The following is a 20,872-nucleotide window of genomic DNA, read 5'->3' on the forward strand; positions in this document are numbered from 1 at the left end:
CTGAATGATCCAATGTTGTCCTAAATGACTGATGGTGATAAATAGAATCCACCTGTGTGTAATCAAGTCTCTGTATAAATGCACCTGCTCTGTGATAGTCTCAGGGTTCTCTTGAAAGCGCAGAGAGCATCATGAAGACCAAGGAACACACCAGGCAGGTCCGTAATACTGTTGTGGAGAAGTTTAAAGCCGGATTTGGATACAAAAAGATTTCCCAAGCTTTAAACATCCCAAGGAGCACTGTGCAAGCGATCATTTTGAAATGGAAGGAGTATCAGACCACTGCAAATCTACCAAGACCTGGCCGTCCCCCTAAACTTTCAGCTCAGACAAGGAGAAGACTGATCAGAGATGCAGCCAAGAGGCCCATGATCACTCTGGATGAACTGCAATGAACTACAGATGAGGTGGGAGAGTCTGTCCATAGGACAACAATCAGTCGTACACTGCACAAATCTGGCCTTTATGGAAGAGTGGCAAGAAGAAAGACATTTCTCAAAGATATCCATAAAAAGTCTCATCTAAAATTTGCCACAAGCCACCTGGGAGACACACCAAACATGTGGAAGAAGGTGCTCTGGTCAGATGAAACCAAAATCGAACTTTTTGCCCACAATGCAAAACGATATGTTCGGCGTAAAAGCAACACAGCTCATCACCCTCAACACACCATCCCCACTGTCAAACATGGTGGTGGCAGCATCATGGTTTGGGCCTGCTTTTCTTCAGCAGGGACAGGGAAGATGGTTAAAATTGAGGGGAAGATGGATGCAGCCAAATACAGGACCATTCTGGATGAAAACCTGTTGGAGTCTGCAAAAGACCTGAAACTGGGATGGAGATTTATCTTCCAACAAGACAATGATCCCAAACATACAGCAAAATCTACAAAGGAATGGTTCACAAATAAACGTATCCAGGTGTTAGAATGGCCAAGTCAAAGTCCAGACCTGAATCCAATCGAGAATCTGTGGAAAGAGCTGAAAACTGCTGTTCACAAACGCTCTCCATCCAACCTCACTGAGCTCGAGCTGTTTTGCAAGGAAGAATGGGCAAGAATTTCAGTCTCTCGATGTGCAAAACTGATAGAGACATACCCCAAGCGACTTGCAGCTGTAATCGCAGCAAAAGGTGGCTCTACAAAGTATTAACGCAAGGGGGCCAAATAATTTTGCACGCCCCATTTTTCATTTTTTTATTAGTTAAAAAAAAGTTTCAAAAATCCAATAGATTTCGTTCCACTTCACAATTGTGTCCCACTTGTTGGTGATTTTTCACAAAAAATTAAAATTTTATATCTTTATGTTTGAAGCCTGAAATGTGGCAAAAGGTTGAAAAGTTCAAGGGGGCCGAATACTTTCGCAAGGCACTGTAGTATGTCTTGTTTACCCCATTTATGAACTTTATATATACGATTTGGGGAAATATCCCCTAGTTTTCTGTCCCATAGACTCCACATAAAAGTTATAGGAAATCTTCAGAAATTGTTCCAAAGAAACCAGTGACCCCATTGATAGATTTCCCCTTACCTCTTATTCCAAGTAAATCTTCCCAATGGGGGCAATTGGGTCTAATCTTTTCCCACTTTATCCAAAAAAAAAAAAAAAAAAAAATGTTTTTTCCTGAAGATACACTCAGGTTGTGCAGGAAGAAAAGTATCAGACCATTGACCTACCTACTTGCTTCAAGTCTAAAATGATTAACATTAACAGGCTTCCTGTGAATTTTCCATTTATTAATATATTTATTTCAGGTACTTCTATAGCTCCAACAATTTACGCACTGCTTTACATATGCAGTATCTCATGTGACAACACTGAAGAAATGACACTTTGCTACAATGTAATGTAGTGAGTGTACAACTTGTATAACAGTGTCAATTTGCTGTCCTCTCAAAATAACGCAACACACAGCCATTAACCACCTCCCACCCGCCCTATAGCCGAATGACGGCCGTAGAGCAGGCGGGTTCCTTCGCCTGGTCGTCCCTGGACGTCCTTGTGTTTACTTCCGCAATGCGCGCCGCCGGGGGCGCGCATCGTGGAAGTTTTGTATTCGCCGTGTCTCCCGGAGACAGGCAAACATAGATCGCCGTGAACGGCCAATCAAAGCGCCCGTTCACAGCGCGATCGCAGCTGCCAATGGGAGATGATCTCAAATGTAAACATATGAGATCATCTCCCATTGCCGTGTCTCTCCCTCCTCACACAGAGACAGCGTGTGAGGAGAGAGAGGATCTGTGAGTGATAAATTGTTACACTGTCAGCCCCAGTGCCAACTGTCAGCCCCAGTGCCATCTGTCAGCCCCAGTGCCATCTGTCAGCCCCAGTGCCATCTGTCAGCCCAGTGCCACCTGCCAGTAGTGCCAGCGCCACCTGCCAGTAGTGCCAGCGCCACCCGTCAGCCCCAGTGCCACCCGTCAGCCCCAGTGCCCCAGTGCCAGTACCACATGCCAGTGCCACCTGCCAGCGCCAGTGCCATCCATCAGCCCCACTGCCACCAGTGCCACCTGCCAGTGCCAGTGCCACCTGCCAGCGCCAGTGCCATCCTTCAGCCCCAGTGCCATCCTTCAGCCCCAGTGCCGTCAGTGCCAGTGCCGCCAGTGCCAGTGCCACCTGCCAGTGCCACCTGCCAGCCCCATTTGCCATAGCAATTAGCCTGAGCAAATAGCCAGCACCATCTGCCAGTGCCATCTGCCAGTGCCAGCCCCAGTGCCATCTGTCAGCGACATCTGCCAGCCCCATCTGCCAGCCCCATCTGCCAGCCCCACCTGCCAGCCCCACCTGCCTCCAGTGCCATCTGCCTCCAGTGCCATTTGTCAGTGCCACGTGTCGTCAGTGCCACGTGTTGTCAGTGCCACGTGTCGTCAGTGCCACCTGCCACGTCAGTGTCACCTATGATCAGCGTCACCTGTCAGTGTCACCTGCCACATCAGCGTCACCTGTCAGTGTCATCTGCCAAATCAGCGTCACCTGTCAGTGTCATCTGCCAGATCAGCGTCACCTGTCAGTGTCATCTGCCAGATCAGCGTCACCTGTCAGTGTCATCTGCCAGATCAGCGTCACCTGTCAGTGTCATCTGCCAGATCAGCGTCACCTGTCAGTGTCATCTGCATGATCAGCGTCACCTGTCAGTGTCATCTGCCAGATCAGCGTCACCTGTCAGTGTCATCTGCCAGATCAGCGTCACCTGTCAGTGTCATCTGCCAGATCAGCGTCACCTGTCAGTGCCATTTGTGATCAATAAAAATGTCACAAAGATTGTATTCAGCTGAGGAGGCATATGATATTCTTGCAGCCGACGAGAGCAACGGGGAGGTTTCCGCTTCGGATTCCTCCTCATATTCAGATTGTGACTCTGACGTGGACTAAGAGCCTGTCCTCAGCAGCGGTACCATGACAGCCTCAGAGGAGGAAGATGATAGTCCGCCCGTCAGACGAAGGTACACTGGTGAGGAGGCGGTACCATCCACCAGCACCGCAGAGCCATCCACCGGCAACCCAGTGCCATCCACCGGCACCACAGTACCTCGGCAAAGGCCACGTACAAGTGGGGTGTCAACTCGGCCCCAAAGGGTTAGGTCCCATGCCAGCCTTCCCTATTCCCTCCAGAACCCCTTGTGGCTTCCTCCTAACTCAGGAGAAGCTAACGTTCCCCCTTTCACTGCCAACCCAGGAGTCCAGGTGGACACACACAATTTTTCCCTGATGGACTTTTTCCACCTAATTTTTACAGAGGACATGCTTGAATCCATTGTGGTCCAGTCCAACCTATATGCCCAACAATTTATTGAAAGCAACCCAACGTCCTCTTATGCCCGTCCCTACAAGTGGAGAGCCCTAACAGTGGAGGAGTTTAAAAAATTTTTGGGCCTCACATTTTGTATGGGACTAAACAATAAAAATGAAATATGTGCATATTGGTCATCCTGCCCCATCTATCACATGCCCATCTTTTCCTCAATAATGTCCCGGACCAGATATCTAATGATAATGAGATTCCTACACTTTAACGACAATACCCAGTGCCTTCCCCGGAATGACCCAAATTTTGATAAACTTTACAAAATTTGGCCGCTAATAAATTATTTTTCTGAGATCTTCCCCCAGTTGTTTACCCCAGACCAACACATATGTGTGGATGAGTCCCTGATCAAATTTTCTGGCAGGCTGGGCCTAAAGCAATTTATTCCCTCCAAAAGGGCCCGCTATGGGGTGAAAATGTATAGATTGTGTGATCGAGCCACAGGGTATACATATTCCTTCATGGTATACGAAGGGAAGGACACCCAGCTACATCCCCCTAATTGCCCCGAATACATCGGATCGAGTGGGAAAGTTGTTTGGGAACTCATAAACCCACTCCTGGAGAAAGGCTACCATCTTTATGTGGATAATTTTTATACAAGTTTACCCCTGTTCCGCAACCTCCATAGAAAGCTAACTCCAGCATGTGGCACCGTAAGAACGAACCGGAAGGGCTTTCCTCAAAGCCTCGTCAACAAAAGGCTAAGAAAAGGCGAATCGGCGAGTTTACGGAACGAGGAAATTTTGGCTGTGAAGTGGAGGAACAGAAGGGATGTGTACATGCTTTCTTCGATCCACAACAACAATTTTGTTGAGATCACCAGGAGGGATGGCCCAATACAAAAACCCACTTGTATCCATGAGTACAACATGTTCATGGGGGGTGTCGACTTGAACGACCAGATGCTCGAACCCTACCTTGCCACGAGAAGAACATACAAGTGGTATAAAAAAATTTCAATTTATTTCTTTAATTTGGCCATATACAACACGTATGTAATTTATCGTAAATCCACAGAAAGACCCATACCCTTCCTTGGCTACCAGGAGGAAATCACCACTGCCCTTATATACCCCAACGGCCCACCACAAAACATTCGATCCGTTGTAATTAGCAGACTCTCTGAACGCCACTTTCCTGATAAAATCCCTCCCAGACCAACAGGCCGAAGACATCAGAAAAAATGTCGGGTGTGCAGCAAACGAGGATTGAGAAGAGACACCACTTATCATTGTGCCCAATGCCCTTCCCAACCAGGCCTCTGCATAGGTGACTGTTTCCGCCGTTACCATACTTCAGTGAATTATTAGTGAAGTATGGTAACCATAACTCTCACTTCCTGCCATTTACCTTCAAACCCCTTATGCCTCTGCTTGCTCTGTAACTGACCCTGGCTTGTTATTCGACCACGCTTCTGCCTACTGATTCTGTTTATGCCTCTGCCTGATCTGGAACTGACCCTGGACTGTTTGACCATGCCTTTTGCCTGCCTCTTGGACTGATCTTGTACCCTCTCAGTGGACTAGTGGGATTCATAACAGGGGTCTCACATATGTGAGGGGCTCCAGAATAGTTTTTTTGGATGAAGAAGACAATTTCCTTTGTTTTCTCATTCCTAGGTTAGGGTCTGGAGACTCGGAGGCTTCAAAGAGATTTGGGTGGGAGAAGCCTCTACCCCTATCCCCATTCTGTCCTGAACAAGGCCCTACTTCTGCCTGCTGCCTGTAGGACCTATACCATCATGCCTCTGCCTGTCGCATGAACTGACCACACCACATGGATGGACCATGTTCCTGCCTACTACCAGGACCAATATTTTAGGAATGCTGACGATCTCTGCCTGCACTGACCTTGGACTGTATATGGACAGTATCCCTGCCTGCTGCCAATATTGACTATGGACAGTATACCTGCCTGTTGCCTGGAAAATTGTGTTCACTTTTGCTAACCAAGTCCCTGCCTGCTGCCTGGACCAGTGCTATCATCCTGTGGACAACTGCGCTGCTAAAACCACAGGTAATCTTTTGTTTACTCTTTTCTCAGCAGAATGTATTTTGGGGTGTAATTCTTGGTATGTGCATGCTATGTGTCCCTGGAACACCTGATGGTGTTCCTTGCATGTTGGGCCTCTGTATGTGGCCAAGCTGTGTAAAAGTCTCACATATTTGGTATTGCCATACTCAGGAGGAGTAGCAGAACGTATTTTGGGGTGTCATTTTTGCTATGTACATGCTATGTGTTGGAAATATCTTATAAATGGACAACTTTGCGTAAAAAAAAAATGCGTTTTAATTGTTTTTCCACATTTTCCCAAAACTTCTGGAAAAAAAATGAACCATTCAAACGACTCAATATGCCTCATAGATTATACGTTGGGGTGTTAGCTTTCCAAAATGGGGTCACTTTGTGGGCATTTCCATTGTCCTGGTGCTCCAGGGCCTTCAAAAATGTAATAGGTGGTTGAGAAATGAGATGTGCAATTTATGCTCCTAGAACGCCGAATGGTGCTATTTCAATATTGGGCCTCTGTATGTGGCCAGGCTGTGTAAAAGTCTCACACATTTGGTATCGTAATACTCAGGAGTAGCAGAATGTATTTTGGGGGTGTCATTTGTGGTATACACATGCCATGTGAGAGAAATAACCTATTACATTGAAAATTTTGTGAGAAAAAAAAAAAAATCTTCATTTTGCAAAGAATTGTGGGAAAAAGATGACAACATCAAAAACCTCACCATGCATCTTAGTAAATACCTTGGAATGTCTACTTTCAAAAAAGGGGTCATTTGGGGGGTATTTGTACTTTCCTGACTTGTTCGGGTCGCAAGAAATAAGATAGGCCACCAGTACATCAGGTGTGATCAATTTTTTATGACTCGCACCACAGCTTGTAGACTCTCTAACTTTCACAAAGACCAAATAATATCCACTAATTTGGGTTATTTTTACCAAAGATATGTAGCAGTATAAATTGTGGCCAAAATTTATGGAAAAAAAAATTATAATTTGCAAAATTTTATCACAGAAACAAAGAAATATGCATTTTTTTTCAAAATTTTCGGTCTTTTTTCATTTATAGCGCAAAAAATAAAAACCCCAGAGGTGATCAAATACCACCAAAAGAAAGCTCTATTTGTGGGAAAAAAAGGACACAAAATTCATTTGGGTACAGTGTTGCATGACTGAGTAATTGTCATTCAAAGTGTGAGAGCACCAAAAGCTGAAAATTGGTCTGGTCAGGAAGGGTGTTTAAGTGCCCAGTAAGCAAGTGGTTAATGTCTAAACCACTGGCAACAAAAGTGAGTACAGCCCTGAGTGAAAATGTCCAAATTGGGCCCAATTAGCCATTTACCCTCCCTGGTGTCATGTGACTCATTAGTGTTACAAGGTCTAAGGTGTGAATGGGGAGCAGGTGTGTTAAATTTGGTGTTATTGCTCTCATATACCGTACTGGTCACTGGAAGTTCAAAGTGGAATCTCATGGCAAATAACTCTGAGGATCTGAAAAAAAGATGGCTTAGGCCAGCGATGGCAAACCTTGGCACCCCAGATGTTTTGGAATTACATTTCCCATGATGCTCATGCACTCTGCAGTGTAGTTGGCCAAGACCATACAGCGGTTTAACAGGCTGGCATTCATGGTTCCCTCAGTGAGCTGTAGCTCCCCATTGCCGGCAGCTCTCAGGCAGCCCCAGACCATGAAACTCCCACCACCATGCCTGACTGTAGGAAAGACACACTTGCCTTTGTACTCTTCACCTGGTCGCTGCCACACATGCTTGACACCATCTGAACCAAATAAGTTCATCTTGTTCTCATTAGACCACAGGACATGGTTCAAGTAATCCATGTCCTTAGTCTGCTTGTCTTCAGCAAACTGTTTGCGGGCTTTCTTGGGCATCATCTTTAGAAGAAGCTTCCTTCTGGTACAACAGCCATGCAGACCAATTTGATGCAGTGTGCAGTGTATGGTCTGAGCACTGACAGGCTGACTCCCCCCAACCCCTTCAACTTCTGCAGCAATGCTGGCAGCACTCATATGTCTATTTCCCAAAGACAACCTCTGGATATGACGCTGAGCAGGTGCACTCAACCTCTTTGGTCCACCATGGCAATGCCTGTTCTGAGTGGGACCTGTCCTGATAAACTGCTGTATGGTCTTGGCCAACTAAACTGCAGAGTGCATGAACAACATGGGAAATGTAGTTCCAAAATATCTGGTGTGCCAAGGTTTGTCATCACTGGCCTAGGCCATCTTTATGTAGAGCAACAATTATTTTTTTCAGATCCTCAGAGGAGTTCTTTGCCATGAGATTCCACTTTGAACTTCCAGTGACCAGTATGTGAGAGCGATAACATCAAATTTAACACACTGACTCCCCATTCACACCTGAGACCTTGTAACACTAACGAGTCACATGACACCAGGGAGGGAAAATGGCTAATTGGGCCCAATTTGGACATTTTCACTTAGGGGTGTACTCCCTTTTGTTGCCATTGGTTTAGACATTAATGGCTGTGTGTTGAGTTATTTTGAGGGGACAGCAAAAATAGGATTTTGTACTCACCGTAAAATCCTTTTCTCTGATGTTCATTGACGGACACAGGACTTTAATCTTGACCTTAGGGTTATATCACCACCTTTAGAAGAGGACTAGGCAGAACATATAAACAACACAGCACCGCCCAGGGGCGGTCCTACTGGCTATAACCCCTCACTGCTTCCAACAGCTCAGCTCGTCAAAAAGCAGTACAAACATAAACAGGAGGGGTGGGTGCTATGTCCGTCAACGAACATCAGAGAAAAGAATTTTACGGTGAGTCCAAAAATCCTATTTTCTCTTTTGTTCATTGACAGACACAGCACTTTAATCTTGACCTTAGGGACGTCCTCAAGCAGTGTCAAAAACAAGGGGTGGGAACAGCAAGAAAATAAACTCCACCCATAAAAAATAAAAAAAACCTCAAACTCAAAATCCAAAGATGCGCCCACATCAACATAAAATTTGGTGAAAGTCTGAACAGATGATCAGGTCACACCTGGGAAATGGACGCTTGATGTCGGAAATCCCAAGAGGCACCAATTCCCCTGATAGAATGTGCCGTGACAGGAAAGGGAGGCGTCTGCCGCCTTATGGCATAAGCTTGAACCACGATCTGTCTGATCCAGGAGAAATGGTGGCCGACGAGACTGCCAGGCCCTCCTTTGGGCTAGCCACCAAATACAGAGTCCCACCTCTGCAAAGGAGCTGTAGAAGACAAATACACCCACAGAGCCCAGACCACATCCAAAGAATGTAAAGTAACCTCCTTGGGATGCGATGACCAAGGACATAAAGACGGGAGCACAATGTCCTCATTTAGATGAAAAGCTAAAACAACCTTCAGAAGAAAAGAAGGCTGCGGACTCAGCACCGCCTTATCCTTGTGAAGTACCAAGACTTGCATGACAAGGCCACCAACTCAAAAACCCACCTTGCAGATGTAATAGCCACTAGAAAGACTACTTTGAGAGAGTGTCAACAACGGGATCTCCCTAATGTTTTTAAATGACGGTTTCTGAAGCACCAAGAGCACCAGATTCAAATCCCACAGGGACAGTGGCGGTCGTACAGGAGGAGTCACATGCTGAACCCCCTGAACAAACGTATGCACCAATGAGTGAGTTGCCAATGGTCGCTGAAAAAATAAAAAATAAATAAGACAGCCAAAAGCTGATATCTGCCCCTTAATGGTGCTTAATGCAAGTTTCTGATCCACTCCTCGCTTCAAAAACAGCAGGATCTGGAAACTGAATATGTAAGCGGATGCCGCCCCATCTCCTCACACATGGAGATGTAGGCCTTCCACGTGTGATGATAAATCTTCTGGGAAGAAGACTTCCGTGCCCTCAGCATAGTGGAGATCACCGAAGCCAACAGTCCTCGGTCCCTCAGCACCTGGCTTTCAACAGCCATGCTGTTAAAACCAGCGACGGTAAAGCAGGGTGAATTATCGGACCTTGCAACAGCAGGTCCTCCAGCATCGGCAGTCGCCAAGGAACATCTTAGTCCGGTCATTCAGAAAGTCCGATGGACCTCCGCCGAAAATCCCCCCGGGAAGACCGGTGGACCTAGTCCGTTGAAAAGTCTGGTCGTGTGTACGCGGCATAAGAGATCCACATCCAGCATGCCTCACCTTAGGCAAATGAGCCCAAACACTTTTGGATGCAGTGACCATTCCCCCTGGTCCAGCAACTGGCGACTGAGATAGTCCGCCTGCCAGTTTTCTACGCCTGGAATGTATATGGCTGACAGAGCCAGCACACGCAGCTCTGCCCACTGTAGGATGTGAGAGACCTCCACCGCTGCAGCTGAGCTCCTTGTCCCTCCTTGATGATTGATATATGCCAACACAGTGGCATTTTCCAACTGGATCCTAACTGGACGCCACTGCAGCCTCTGCAACCAGTTGGCGTTTTCCAACTGGATCCTAACTGGATGCCCCTGCAGCCTCTGCAACCATGTGGAGAGGCACCGCCTGATCGCCCCGAAGCTCCAGCAAATTGATCGGCAGGCGGGATTCTTCCTGCGTCCAGCGACCCTGGGCCGACTGGATGCCCCAAACTCCTCCCCAGACAGACAGGTTGGCGTCCGTCATGATCACTGCCCAATGAAGAGGAAGGAACAACTTCCCGGACCTAAGGGCCGGAGACCTCAGCCACCAGAGAAGCGAATCCCTGACTCGCTGGCGCACCCGAATTTGACAATCCAGGGATGTCAGAGATTTGTCCCATTTTGACAGGATCTCTTTCGCAAGACTCCAGTGTTGAATTGAGCATACGGTACTGCCTTGAAAGTGGCTACCATGAGACCCAGAACTCGCATGCAAAAAATGCAGCAACGACCACCTGTGGGACATCAATAACTAGACCGCAGATTGAAGAGTCTTCAGCTTGTCCGAAGGGAGAAAGACTCTTGCCTCAGAGGAGTCCAGAATCAAGCCCAGGTACTCCAGGCATTGAATCGGTACCAACACCGACTTCTGGAGGTTCAACACCCAACCAAAATCTCGGAGAGCCTGTATGGTGATCGCCACAGCCTCTCTTAATTCTGAGGCAGAAGCTGCTCTCAGGAGGAGGTCGTCTAGGTAACCCATGATTGCAATCCCTCGTTGTCTCAGCAACGCCAGAATTGGGGCCAGCACCTTGTTGAAGACCCTTGGCGCCGTTGCTAGGCCAAAAGGGAAGAGCTACAAATTGGTACTGCTCATCCCGACCGCAAATCGCAGAAACCTCTGGTGTCTGACGCATATGGGGACATGCAAGTATGCGTCCTTGATGTCCAAAGACCCCAAGAAATCCCCTTGATGAAGTGCAGCGACCACGGAAGGAACCGATTCCATCCTGAACCTTCGCACCTTCACAAAGCAATTGAGGGCCTTGAGATCCAGGCCCGGACAGACCCTTTCCTTATTTGGGACTACAAACAGATTGGAGTAGAAACCCTGAAACCTTTCTGACATGGGGACAGGTACTATCACCCCACACAGCAGTAGGTCCTGTACTGCCCCAAACAGGGCCTCCCGACAAGCCGGAAGAAGATGAAGGTTGGAGGGAAAAATCTGTCTGGCGGACAAGAAAAACTCTATCTTGTAGCCTGATGAAACCAGTTTGCAGACCCACTGGTCGGAAAGGAGGGAGGTCAACTGGACTGTAAACTTCCGAAGGTGACCCCCCCACCTGAGAGTCGGGCGGGGGCAAACCTTCATGCAGCAACAGATTTGCTTGCAGCCTTTTTCAGCTTGCAAAACCAGGGACGCTTTTGTCCCTCAGCGGGCACCTTGTCGGAATCGGAACGCTTACCTGCCGACCCAGGTGGAAGAAAATTCTGCATCTGAGCGGAAAAGGAGGGCCCCTGCCTACGACGTGGCTTCCATAGGCACCGCAGGTGCAGGGGAACCGGTTGCTAAAACAGGGGTGTCTGGAGAAGAAGCACCAGCCTCTGATGCCATGCCGAACCCACTCACGCCTGTCACCCTTAGGGACCCAAGGCAAGCAAACACAAATGTCCACCCTTCTAGCTGCCACAGACTGAGGGGCCCCCTGCAGGACTCACCACCCTGACCAGGTGCTGCGCTGTGCTGCCGCCGTCCGCTCTCCTCTCTACCTGCCACGATGTGTCCTGTGTCCTATTCGCACTCTACAAAACTAAAGCAGCACTAGAGAACGACCAACCTGAGGCTATCAGTAAATGGCCGCCGGCCGCCTCAGCAAAAATGTCTGAAAACGCTGGGAAAATGGGCGCGGTTCCAAGAAAATGGCCGCGGCTGCAAGAAAATGGCCATGGTTCCTGCGGCGGCCAGTCCCCAACCGTGGCAGCACACAGACCCTCAAAACAGCTGCCCAAACAGAGGAAACAACTACAATAGAAAACATATCAAATGTTTAAACTGAGAAAATGGTAATAAGTTAATTGATGGCAGCAACACGTCTCAAAAAAGTACCAAGTGGTCAGAGCAGCGGTCAAAATGTTACCAAGTGGTCCCCTGGGGTTTTAAAAAATAAAAAATAAAAAAATAAAAGTTGAAGTGATAATTCTTTAGTTTCAGACATCTGGCAACAGAACAGATACATCCATCATTGATAATTTATGTTCATTTCATCCGTAGCAGTTCTACCTGTGGCTGTGCCCTAGTTTTTTTTAGCCAGGCACAGGGCAAACTGCACAAGAGCACAGCTTAATTCACTTAAAACACAGTCTGTTATTGGTGAAGATTGATAAGATGCAAGTCTCCAACAGGCGCTTTTAGGCAGGGTACTCATTTTTGTAATTTCATCTGTGCTTGTCACAGGAGAATGAATGCTGCACCAGCACCCACCAAATCCATGTCCCTGATCTAAAAAGCAATACAATATTGTATACAACATTGATACTTCCTAAAACTACAAGCTAAAAAATGCAGTCCACATAGTATGGCCTGGTGTATATACAGTACTTGAGTCTGTCTATAGTAGATTATGTGGGTCTAAACTAAAGCAGCTTTAGGTATACAAATTATAATCTACTTTACATTCCCATGCACGTCATGTGAATGTAAAGTGTAACTTTGATGCAACTTGGATCCGACTGGATCTGGACCAAAGTCACATCAAAGGTCGCACCAAAGTAGTGCAGGCACCTTTTCAAAATTGTTGCGACTTTAAGTCACACTGATATGAATGAGTGCCATTCCAAACAATGGTAACATTTTGGTAACATTTTGTCCAGAGATGCATCACAAGTCGCACAAGTGTGAATGGCTATTTGCAGTTTGGGTGTGAGGAAGGGTTAGACCCTTTGAACATTTCCACTGGGACAGGTAGTGAGAAAATTATATATACTGATTGGGGCCATAGTGTAAAAACATACCGTATATACTCGAGTATAAGCCGAGATTTTCAGCCTCTTTTTTGAGGCTGAAAGTGCCCCCTCGGCTTATACTCGAGTCGCCGCTGTCTGACTGCTCGATCAGCGTATCGAGCAGACAGACGGCGGACATTAATTTTCAAAAGCCGCGCCTCCTTCTCCGCCTCCGCCTGTGATAGGCGGAACACTGAATTTCCCAGCAGTCAGTGTTCCGCCTATCACGGACATCCGCTCATTCTCATACTACGGACGAGTATGAGAGGATGTCCGTGATAGGCGGAACACAGGCTGCTGGGAAATTGAGTGTTCCGCCTATCACAGGCGGAGGCGGAATTTTGAATTGTAGAATGGCCGCCGAGAAGAGCGGCGATCCATCGGCACGGGACGGAGGAGGCACGGCACGGCACGGGACGGAGGAGACACGGGACGGAGGAGGCACGGCACGGGACGGAGGAGGCACGGGACGGAGGAGGCACGGCACGGGACGGAGGAGGCTCGGGACGACGGCGGCTCGGGACGGAGGCTTGGGACACAGGTAGGCTGGACACACACACAAGGCTGCACGGACACACACACACACACACACACACACACACACACACACACACACACACAGGGATGGATGGATGGATACACACACACACACACACAGGGATGGATGGATGGATGGATGGATACACACACACACACACACACACACACACAGGGATGGATGGATGGATGGATACACACACACACACACACACACACACACACACACACACACAGGGATGGATGGATGGATGGATACACACACAGGGATGGATGGATGGATGGACACACACACAGGGATGGATGGACGGACACACAGGGATGGACAGTCATGTCTCACCCTCGGCTTATACACGAGTCAATAAGTTTTCCAGTTTTTTGGGGGTAAATTGGGGGCCTCGGCTTATACTCGGGTCGGCCTATACTAGAGTATATACGGTAAATAAATAAATGATATAATGCATTCCTTCTCATATTATTTCCTATTCAAAAGTGTTTATGACACAAGTTAAAATGGTTAGTGAAAAGTCATAACAGAATTCATTCTACATTTCTATATTTCAACAGAATTTGTATACCTGTGATAAAGATACTGTCCTCTGCATAAGTATTTTTGTTTTCTTAAAGCCGGGGTCACTTTCTGCGAGTACATTCATTGTCTTCTTGCCTATAAATTCCAAGGCATCCAGACCGCCGCTGAGAACGGTTTTACCCTAGAAAATTTTACCAGGGTTACAACAATAATGGTGTGCTAAAATCTATAGAATCTACTTTAAGGCCTGGTTTACACCTATACATTTTTTTAGTGCATTTTCAGTTTTGCTGAAACACAGTACAGTCCATTTAACATGGTTACCTATGGATGTCGTTCACATCTGTGCATTTTATGGAAAGTTTTCGGTTCCATAGACTTCAATGGTTTAAAGATGTGTACTGAAAAAACGCAAAATGCACCTGCAATATGCAAACTGAAACCTGCACAAGTGTGAATCAGGCCTAAAAATACATGCCTTTACATACAGTAAATGAAACCTGAATGAAAAATTGGATGATATTTAGGTTTCAGTGTTAAGAAGGGTATATACATTACATGCAGTGTGCTAGTTTCCACTTAACAGTCGGTGTCGCTGTCACCATCGGTAAGTGTTGGAAATGCAACAGGCTGAATGCATTGAGTACCCCTTTTACTCAGAAATAGCTCAGTGGGAGTGGTTCACCCGCTGTGCATTCTGGGTAAGGGTACTTAAGGTACTGACGCCGTTCTTTTTCCAGGGTTCGCTATCCCGACCTCATGGCCCTCCTGGAGGAGTTGTGTGCTGCCCGTTTCCATGTCTGGGGCCGTCTGGCCCAAGGCCTTGCAACTGAAAGGGTGGGCCCAAAAGTCTTGGGGCCTACCGATCCAGGGGTGGTCCTGTGCTGTCTTGCCTGCGGGGAGAAGCCAAGCGACTGGAGGATCCAGGGGAGGACATTTTCAGGAGAGGACTGAGCGACAAGGCTGGTATCTCTGGAAGAGCCTGGAGAACTCTGGAGAGAGTTGGAGGACGCATCCTGGGTCATCTACCACACAGTATCGCCAGGTCGGCTGAAGAAACTGGTACTGTGTGACAACTCTTTAAATTCTCAACAAGTTGCTGGTTGTGCTTTCCTGTGGCAGAGGATTGCACAACAATTTCATTTTAATTGACAAGTCTGTGGCAGAGACTTTGTTCGAGCATCTCACCGGCTGCTAGAGAGAGGCCTATCCGGCGATTGCTAGATCCAGTCTGTGGAAGCCGTTTGTCCTCTGGATCAGTGTTTCTCAACTCCAGTCCTCAAGGCGCCCCAACAGGTCATGTTTTCAGGCTTTTCATTATTTTGCACAGGTGATTTAATCAGTTTAATTGCCTTAGTAATTACCACAGCTGTTTCATCTGAGGGAAATCCTGAAAACATGACCTGTTGGTGTGCCTTGAGGACTGGAGTTGAGAAACACTGCTCTGGATCAAAGAAATACCTCTAACCCACAATTACAAGGTACCTCCCCTTAACCCTCTATCCCTCTGTTCCAAAAAAAAGCCTCTAAACTCAACTGCCTAGAAATGACTGTAAACGACCCTGTGTACATGTACTGATAAGATAACAGAGGAGAGTTCAGGGGCAGCTGGAAAAAAATGCCCAACTGCTCCTAAACGTCTGTTTACCATCAGCAGTGTACATGAGGCCTTAGAGAGGTTAAAGACATTATCTAATCTAGAAAATTAAAGACTTCAATACATCATAAAGCAAGGCAATAATTACTCACAGTGTTTTGAACAACATTTGTTATGGTTGAAAATACACCACGGGAACCCGCTGTAGGCGATGACGGCTCTGCTGGGCAATCTCCTTTTTCTGGCAACACTTTAAGACAATAATAGAAAAAGTCAATGTGCATCTCATTGTTACAAAACTTAAAAACAAAATAAAAGTGCCATAAAATCTGTTAAAAAAATAAATAAAAATCTGTACTGAGTCAGCCATTGCTAACCTCCTTTCAAATAGAGGAGAGTGACACACAGACATGCTACATGTTTTAATTTTTATGTACCCCCGGAATTAGTAGGCAGAAAACCGAAACAGTATTTTTATACAGAAATTGCTGTTTTTACCCTAAACCGCAGTGGAATTATGTTTTGGTGGCACTTTACATATGAAGACTGCTTCTTGAACTTTTTTTTTTTTAAGTATCCGTCCCAATTTTGTGCTAAAAAATCTTAAACAAACCACAAATGCAGACTATATCCTCCAGTGAACCTAGACAGCAATACTGCCCACCCAACTTGCTCTTAGGTGTCCTTCTCTTCTAAGAAAACCTATCACGACAAGACTATGTGGGCTACCATTGCTGGCCTCTCCTTTTAAGAATGGTAGCTCTCGTGACTACCATGCTGATGCTTTGGCTTTTATGCTTTGAGTCACTGATCCAGAAAAGTTATTGAGACTTATGTCACTTATTTACAGGAAGTTTCTTCCAATTTTGTAGCTCATAAGTACTGAATTACACAATTACAAAAAGGTCCACAATTAAAAGGTCAACAGTTAAACAAATTACACAATTAAAGGGTCCAACACAGAGGGTTTACATTAGAATGTAAAAAATAAAATGCCCCCTACTCTGTGCGTTGTACAACCAGTGGGAAATTTTGTATGGTGTGCTGTGTTAAGTGTGGGTTATTGTATATTTATACACTACAACTTTTATATGTGAAAGCATTTTGGAGAAAATACCAGTCATAAAAAGAATGCTTCTTGCACCTTATTGTATGTGGGGATGATCTATTTTCTACTGTGGTCATGGCCACCATTGGAAATAGAGGGGCCCCTTATACAGTAGTCTGCCTGACAGGACCCCTCTATACAGCGTGCCTGATGGGGCTACTCCTTCACCCCACACAGAGAAGGAAGGGATTTTAAATCCCTTATTGTGCATGCACAGTAATCCAGACAGCTGTAGCTACAGCAATTAAATAACCCCCCAGGGCCTCATCAGTTTAGAAGCAGGGACTAGGGATAGACTATTTACTCATTTTCTGGATCAGGCGGAATATTCCTCTGTTCCCGAAAATTTAATTCAATTTCTGGCCTGCCATGACGGATAAATATAGAATAGGCCAGAACCTTATGTTAATTGTTGGGAGCCACAGACTGGAAGATTACTCTGCTTGCTCATGCATATATGAGTAAACAGCCCCCTACCTGTCCCCGGCCCCTGCGTCTGAATTTAGGAGCCCCTGGGAAATCACATTTATTCTCTGGGAGCCATGGCCTATGAGTCTACTGTGTATGCATCCAAATATATATGTTATGAGTTTCTCATCTGCTTCCTGCTGAACAGAAGGGGCCTGGGCCCTATTAGCATCTCTGGAGGTAATATGGATTATTTACTGCACATTGCACTAGCACACTGTGTGAAGGGAAATACAACATTTTACAGTTGTCTCCAGAACAAGAGATGAAGGAAAATCTTCTTGAACTGTCTAAGAGGGAATTTCCCCTCACTTTAGGGAGATTTCCACTAACTTCATGTTGTGTCTTTGAGACAGGAAGTGAAGGGAGCATTGCACATTTTAGATCATGAATGTATGTTTCTGGTAGTCATCAGACACGACATAAATTCTCACCTTGTTCTCCAGTATCGGATTCAGACTCTGAGTTTCTCATTCGCAAAGTGACTCCGGCTTTTTCCTTGACTGCAGATAGGCTATGACCTGTTTAGAAAAAGTGCCAATTTTATTTTTAAATATTCATACATTTAATATCTCAGCCTACTAGACAGTACAGAATTTGACTCATGGAAGGATAGACCAATTGCTTTTTTTTTTTTTAGTTTGACGAAGAGCTATACCTCTGGTGAGCCTTTATTGCCTTATGTGTCCTTGTGTAGATTTCCCCTACTGTCTGTTCTGGTGACTGCTTGTCACATCTTGACATACAGGACAGGAAATGAGGGGAAAAGTTTGCTAATGAGGACACAGACAACAATAAAAACAGAGATTCAAACCTTCCACAGTATAGCAACTGTTTTTATTGCAGTTTGTACCTTTTGGAGAGTTCTCTCTCACTTCCTGACTGAATACCGTCAAATTTTGCTCAGGTAGAGCTGATTGTTTTCATATACAAGTCAATAGGAAAAAGGAAGCAGTTTTGGGGGACAAATGCAGGACAGAAAGAAATCAAAAGAGTTCAGGAGCACCTGTGAGGGAACTTAGAAGGGTCTCAAACTGATCTTGAATGTAAGTTGTGATGACTTTGGAGTGCAACTTTGGATAGGTGCAACTTGGATACGTCTTTGACCAGAGATAATGGACAACTGTTGCACACAAGTTGCATTATATATGTAGCGCCGGTACTCCTAATGAGAACACGCTATGTTCGTAAATTTAGTTTTTGCCTAAAACTATAGTTCCGTTTTGGGGTTAATTGTGCTAAATTGTGCTTTGGCATCAGTTTGGCTGGGCTGTATTAAGGTTCTGTCTGATCATAGGTGGGGTTTGCACCTGTGAGAAGCCTTAGAACGCAGTCTGGTTGGACGCATTAGGTACCAATCTCTCTCTCGGAATCAATCAGTGGGAGTTTGTCTCGCTGTGTATTCCGGGAGAGGGTACTTAATGTACTGAGATCACGTGGTTCAGGGTTCCGGTCCAGAAGTTGTTGCTGACTCCGTGGTCCTGGTCCTCCTGACCAGCCCCCAGGGGTCCTCATGGCCTTGGGTGCGGATCCATCCGTTTCCGAGCCTCGGAACTGGCTAGTCCGAGGCGCAGTAACTGGAAGGAGGATTCTAAGGTGTTCCGGTGCCGTCTCAGGTTTGGAGAGGCCCAGCAACTCTACATGCGACCAGGGGAGGACTCTTCAGTAAGAGAGCCACGCACAAGGCTGGCTGCTCGGCAAGAGCCTGGAAGCTGAGCTGCCATGGACATTGATTGAATCCACAATTCTTACGGTATCGCCGGACCGGCTGAAAGATTCTGGTAGAATTACCTGCTGGCTACTAAACCCAAGCTCAAGGATTTATCCAACAGTTAAAGAGTCAAGTTGCGAGTGGCTATTCCCTGGATTATGTACAGAGAGAGACTCAGCAGTTCCAAGCACCTGAGCTAAACTTTATCCCGATACCCTCTATTCCCAACTTAGAGACTGAGTTTGTTCAACTGTTTTATGCAAAATAAAAATCCTAACAAGGAATTAAAGTGTCAGTCTCTACAATTACTGGGTCATCAACCCTGGGAACCTCTAGACAAGGACAACGAGTACGAGCTGGTGGAGGTAATTGGTAAGCCCAGAAAAATTCAGCCGCTCCTTCGGGTGTAAGTGTTACATATAACATTCAGGTATGACTTTCAACTTCTGGGGGTCAACACTGAAGTCTACAGCTCTCAAGTTTCATGAAAGTCGGACCAGTAACGCATGAACTTCTTTGAAGTTGCTGCAACTTTAAGTCGTGCATAAATGAATGGGTATCTTTGGAAAACATGGGGAATGACTTGCCATGCAACTTTGATGTCCAAAGTTGCATAACAAGTCACACAAGTATGAATGGAGCTTGGTGTTTGGGATACAGTTTTTAAACCTCGTGACTTTTCCAGTTCCAAAGTGATACAAGTAGAAAATCAAATTAGATTGTTTACTGAAGTCGTGTTCAGTTGCCTATCTGATAATTGTATATTGTCTATGTATGCCATGGCTTTGTAACCTAAACTTTTCTAAACATGTGCTAAAGCTTCCTAGAACAGTTATGATACTGAGAATTTCCTTACCTACGGTTGCACTAGCTGATGATAAGAGGGATTTGCCCCATGTCCCCCAGGTAGACCAGCTACTTCCTTTTGCAACACCTTCTTCATCCTGAAGAATTAATAAAAGAATTACTTAAGGCCCATTCACATATTCATGTTCTGGTATAATGTGTCAGTTTAATGGGCCGCCAACACACCAGAGCACACAAAATAAAAGGGACAAGTAGCACTATTTTTGACGCAACACACAAACACATGGCAGTGAATTCACATTTTAAGTGGACTCTTTTGCTTCTCTGTTGAGGAGCAGTGCACTAAGTTGTGTTGTCTTGGTGAAGAATTGCAGTCTCATTAAAACAACAGGTTTTTTTTTCTCAAAAGAGTCCCTAAAAAAACACAAAAAAAAAAAAAAAGTATGAAAATAATGTTTGCCTAACCAAACCATGTTTTGGTCCTATCCATTGTACATAAATTATGAAAAGAAAAATATACGTTTATTTCAATTTGAATAATTTCAGAGGAAGGCAGGCAAAAAAAAAAAAAAAAAAAAAAAAAAGGGATCCTTTAAGGATTTCGCCTTGCTTCCAACTGCAAGTCCTGAAAATAAAAAATTATCCAAACCATGTAAGTTCCCCCCCCCCCCCCCCCCCATTTATATGTTCTGTTTTTGGTTAAATTAATTGACATTTGTCTTGAGAATAGGAATGTGAAGGCAGGGCTATAAGAAATGTAAAGTCCAAAAGATCTGGAGGTCACAACATCTGCTAAAAAAATAACACACATTGAACGCTTGCACATATAGAAAGCAGACCAATGTAATAAAGGTGATTATTCATTTGGGATTTTTAATCCTACCTATAAACAGAAAAAATAAACTTTCCCAGTTACTAAATCAAT

General features: G+C 45.6%; 1 protein-coding gene across 2 annotated transcripts in view; it reads right to left on the bottom strand.

The window, feature by feature from the left end:
* The window catches only part of FAM114A1 (family with sequence similarity 114 member A1), a 51,192-nt gene that overhangs the window by 21,787 nt on the left and 8,533 nt on the right, over positions 1-20,872 (bottom strand). For both annotated transcript variants that reach the window (XM_077477636.1, XM_077477637.1), the window contains exons 3-6: positions 19,997-20,084; positions 17,864-17,950; positions 16,006-16,103; positions 14,303-14,437 (exon numbers count right to left, since the gene is read on the bottom strand). In XM_077477636.1, the coding sequence (XP_077333762.1) occupies positions 14,303-14,437; positions 16,006-16,103; positions 17,864-17,950; positions 19,997-20,084 (408 nt within the window). The remainder of the gene's footprint in view (positions 1-14,302; positions 14,438-16,005; positions 16,104-17,863; positions 17,951-19,996; positions 20,085-20,872) is intronic.

The sequence above is a fragment of the Lithobates pipiens genome, unplaced genomic scaffold (assembly GCF_037356315.1).
Source record: "Lithobates pipiens isolate NorthernLeopardFrog02 unplaced genomic scaffold, aLitPip1_a1.2 Scaffold_13, whole genome shotgun sequence".
NCBI lineage: Eukaryota > Metazoa > Chordata > Amphibia > Anura > Ranidae > Lithobates > Lithobates pipiens.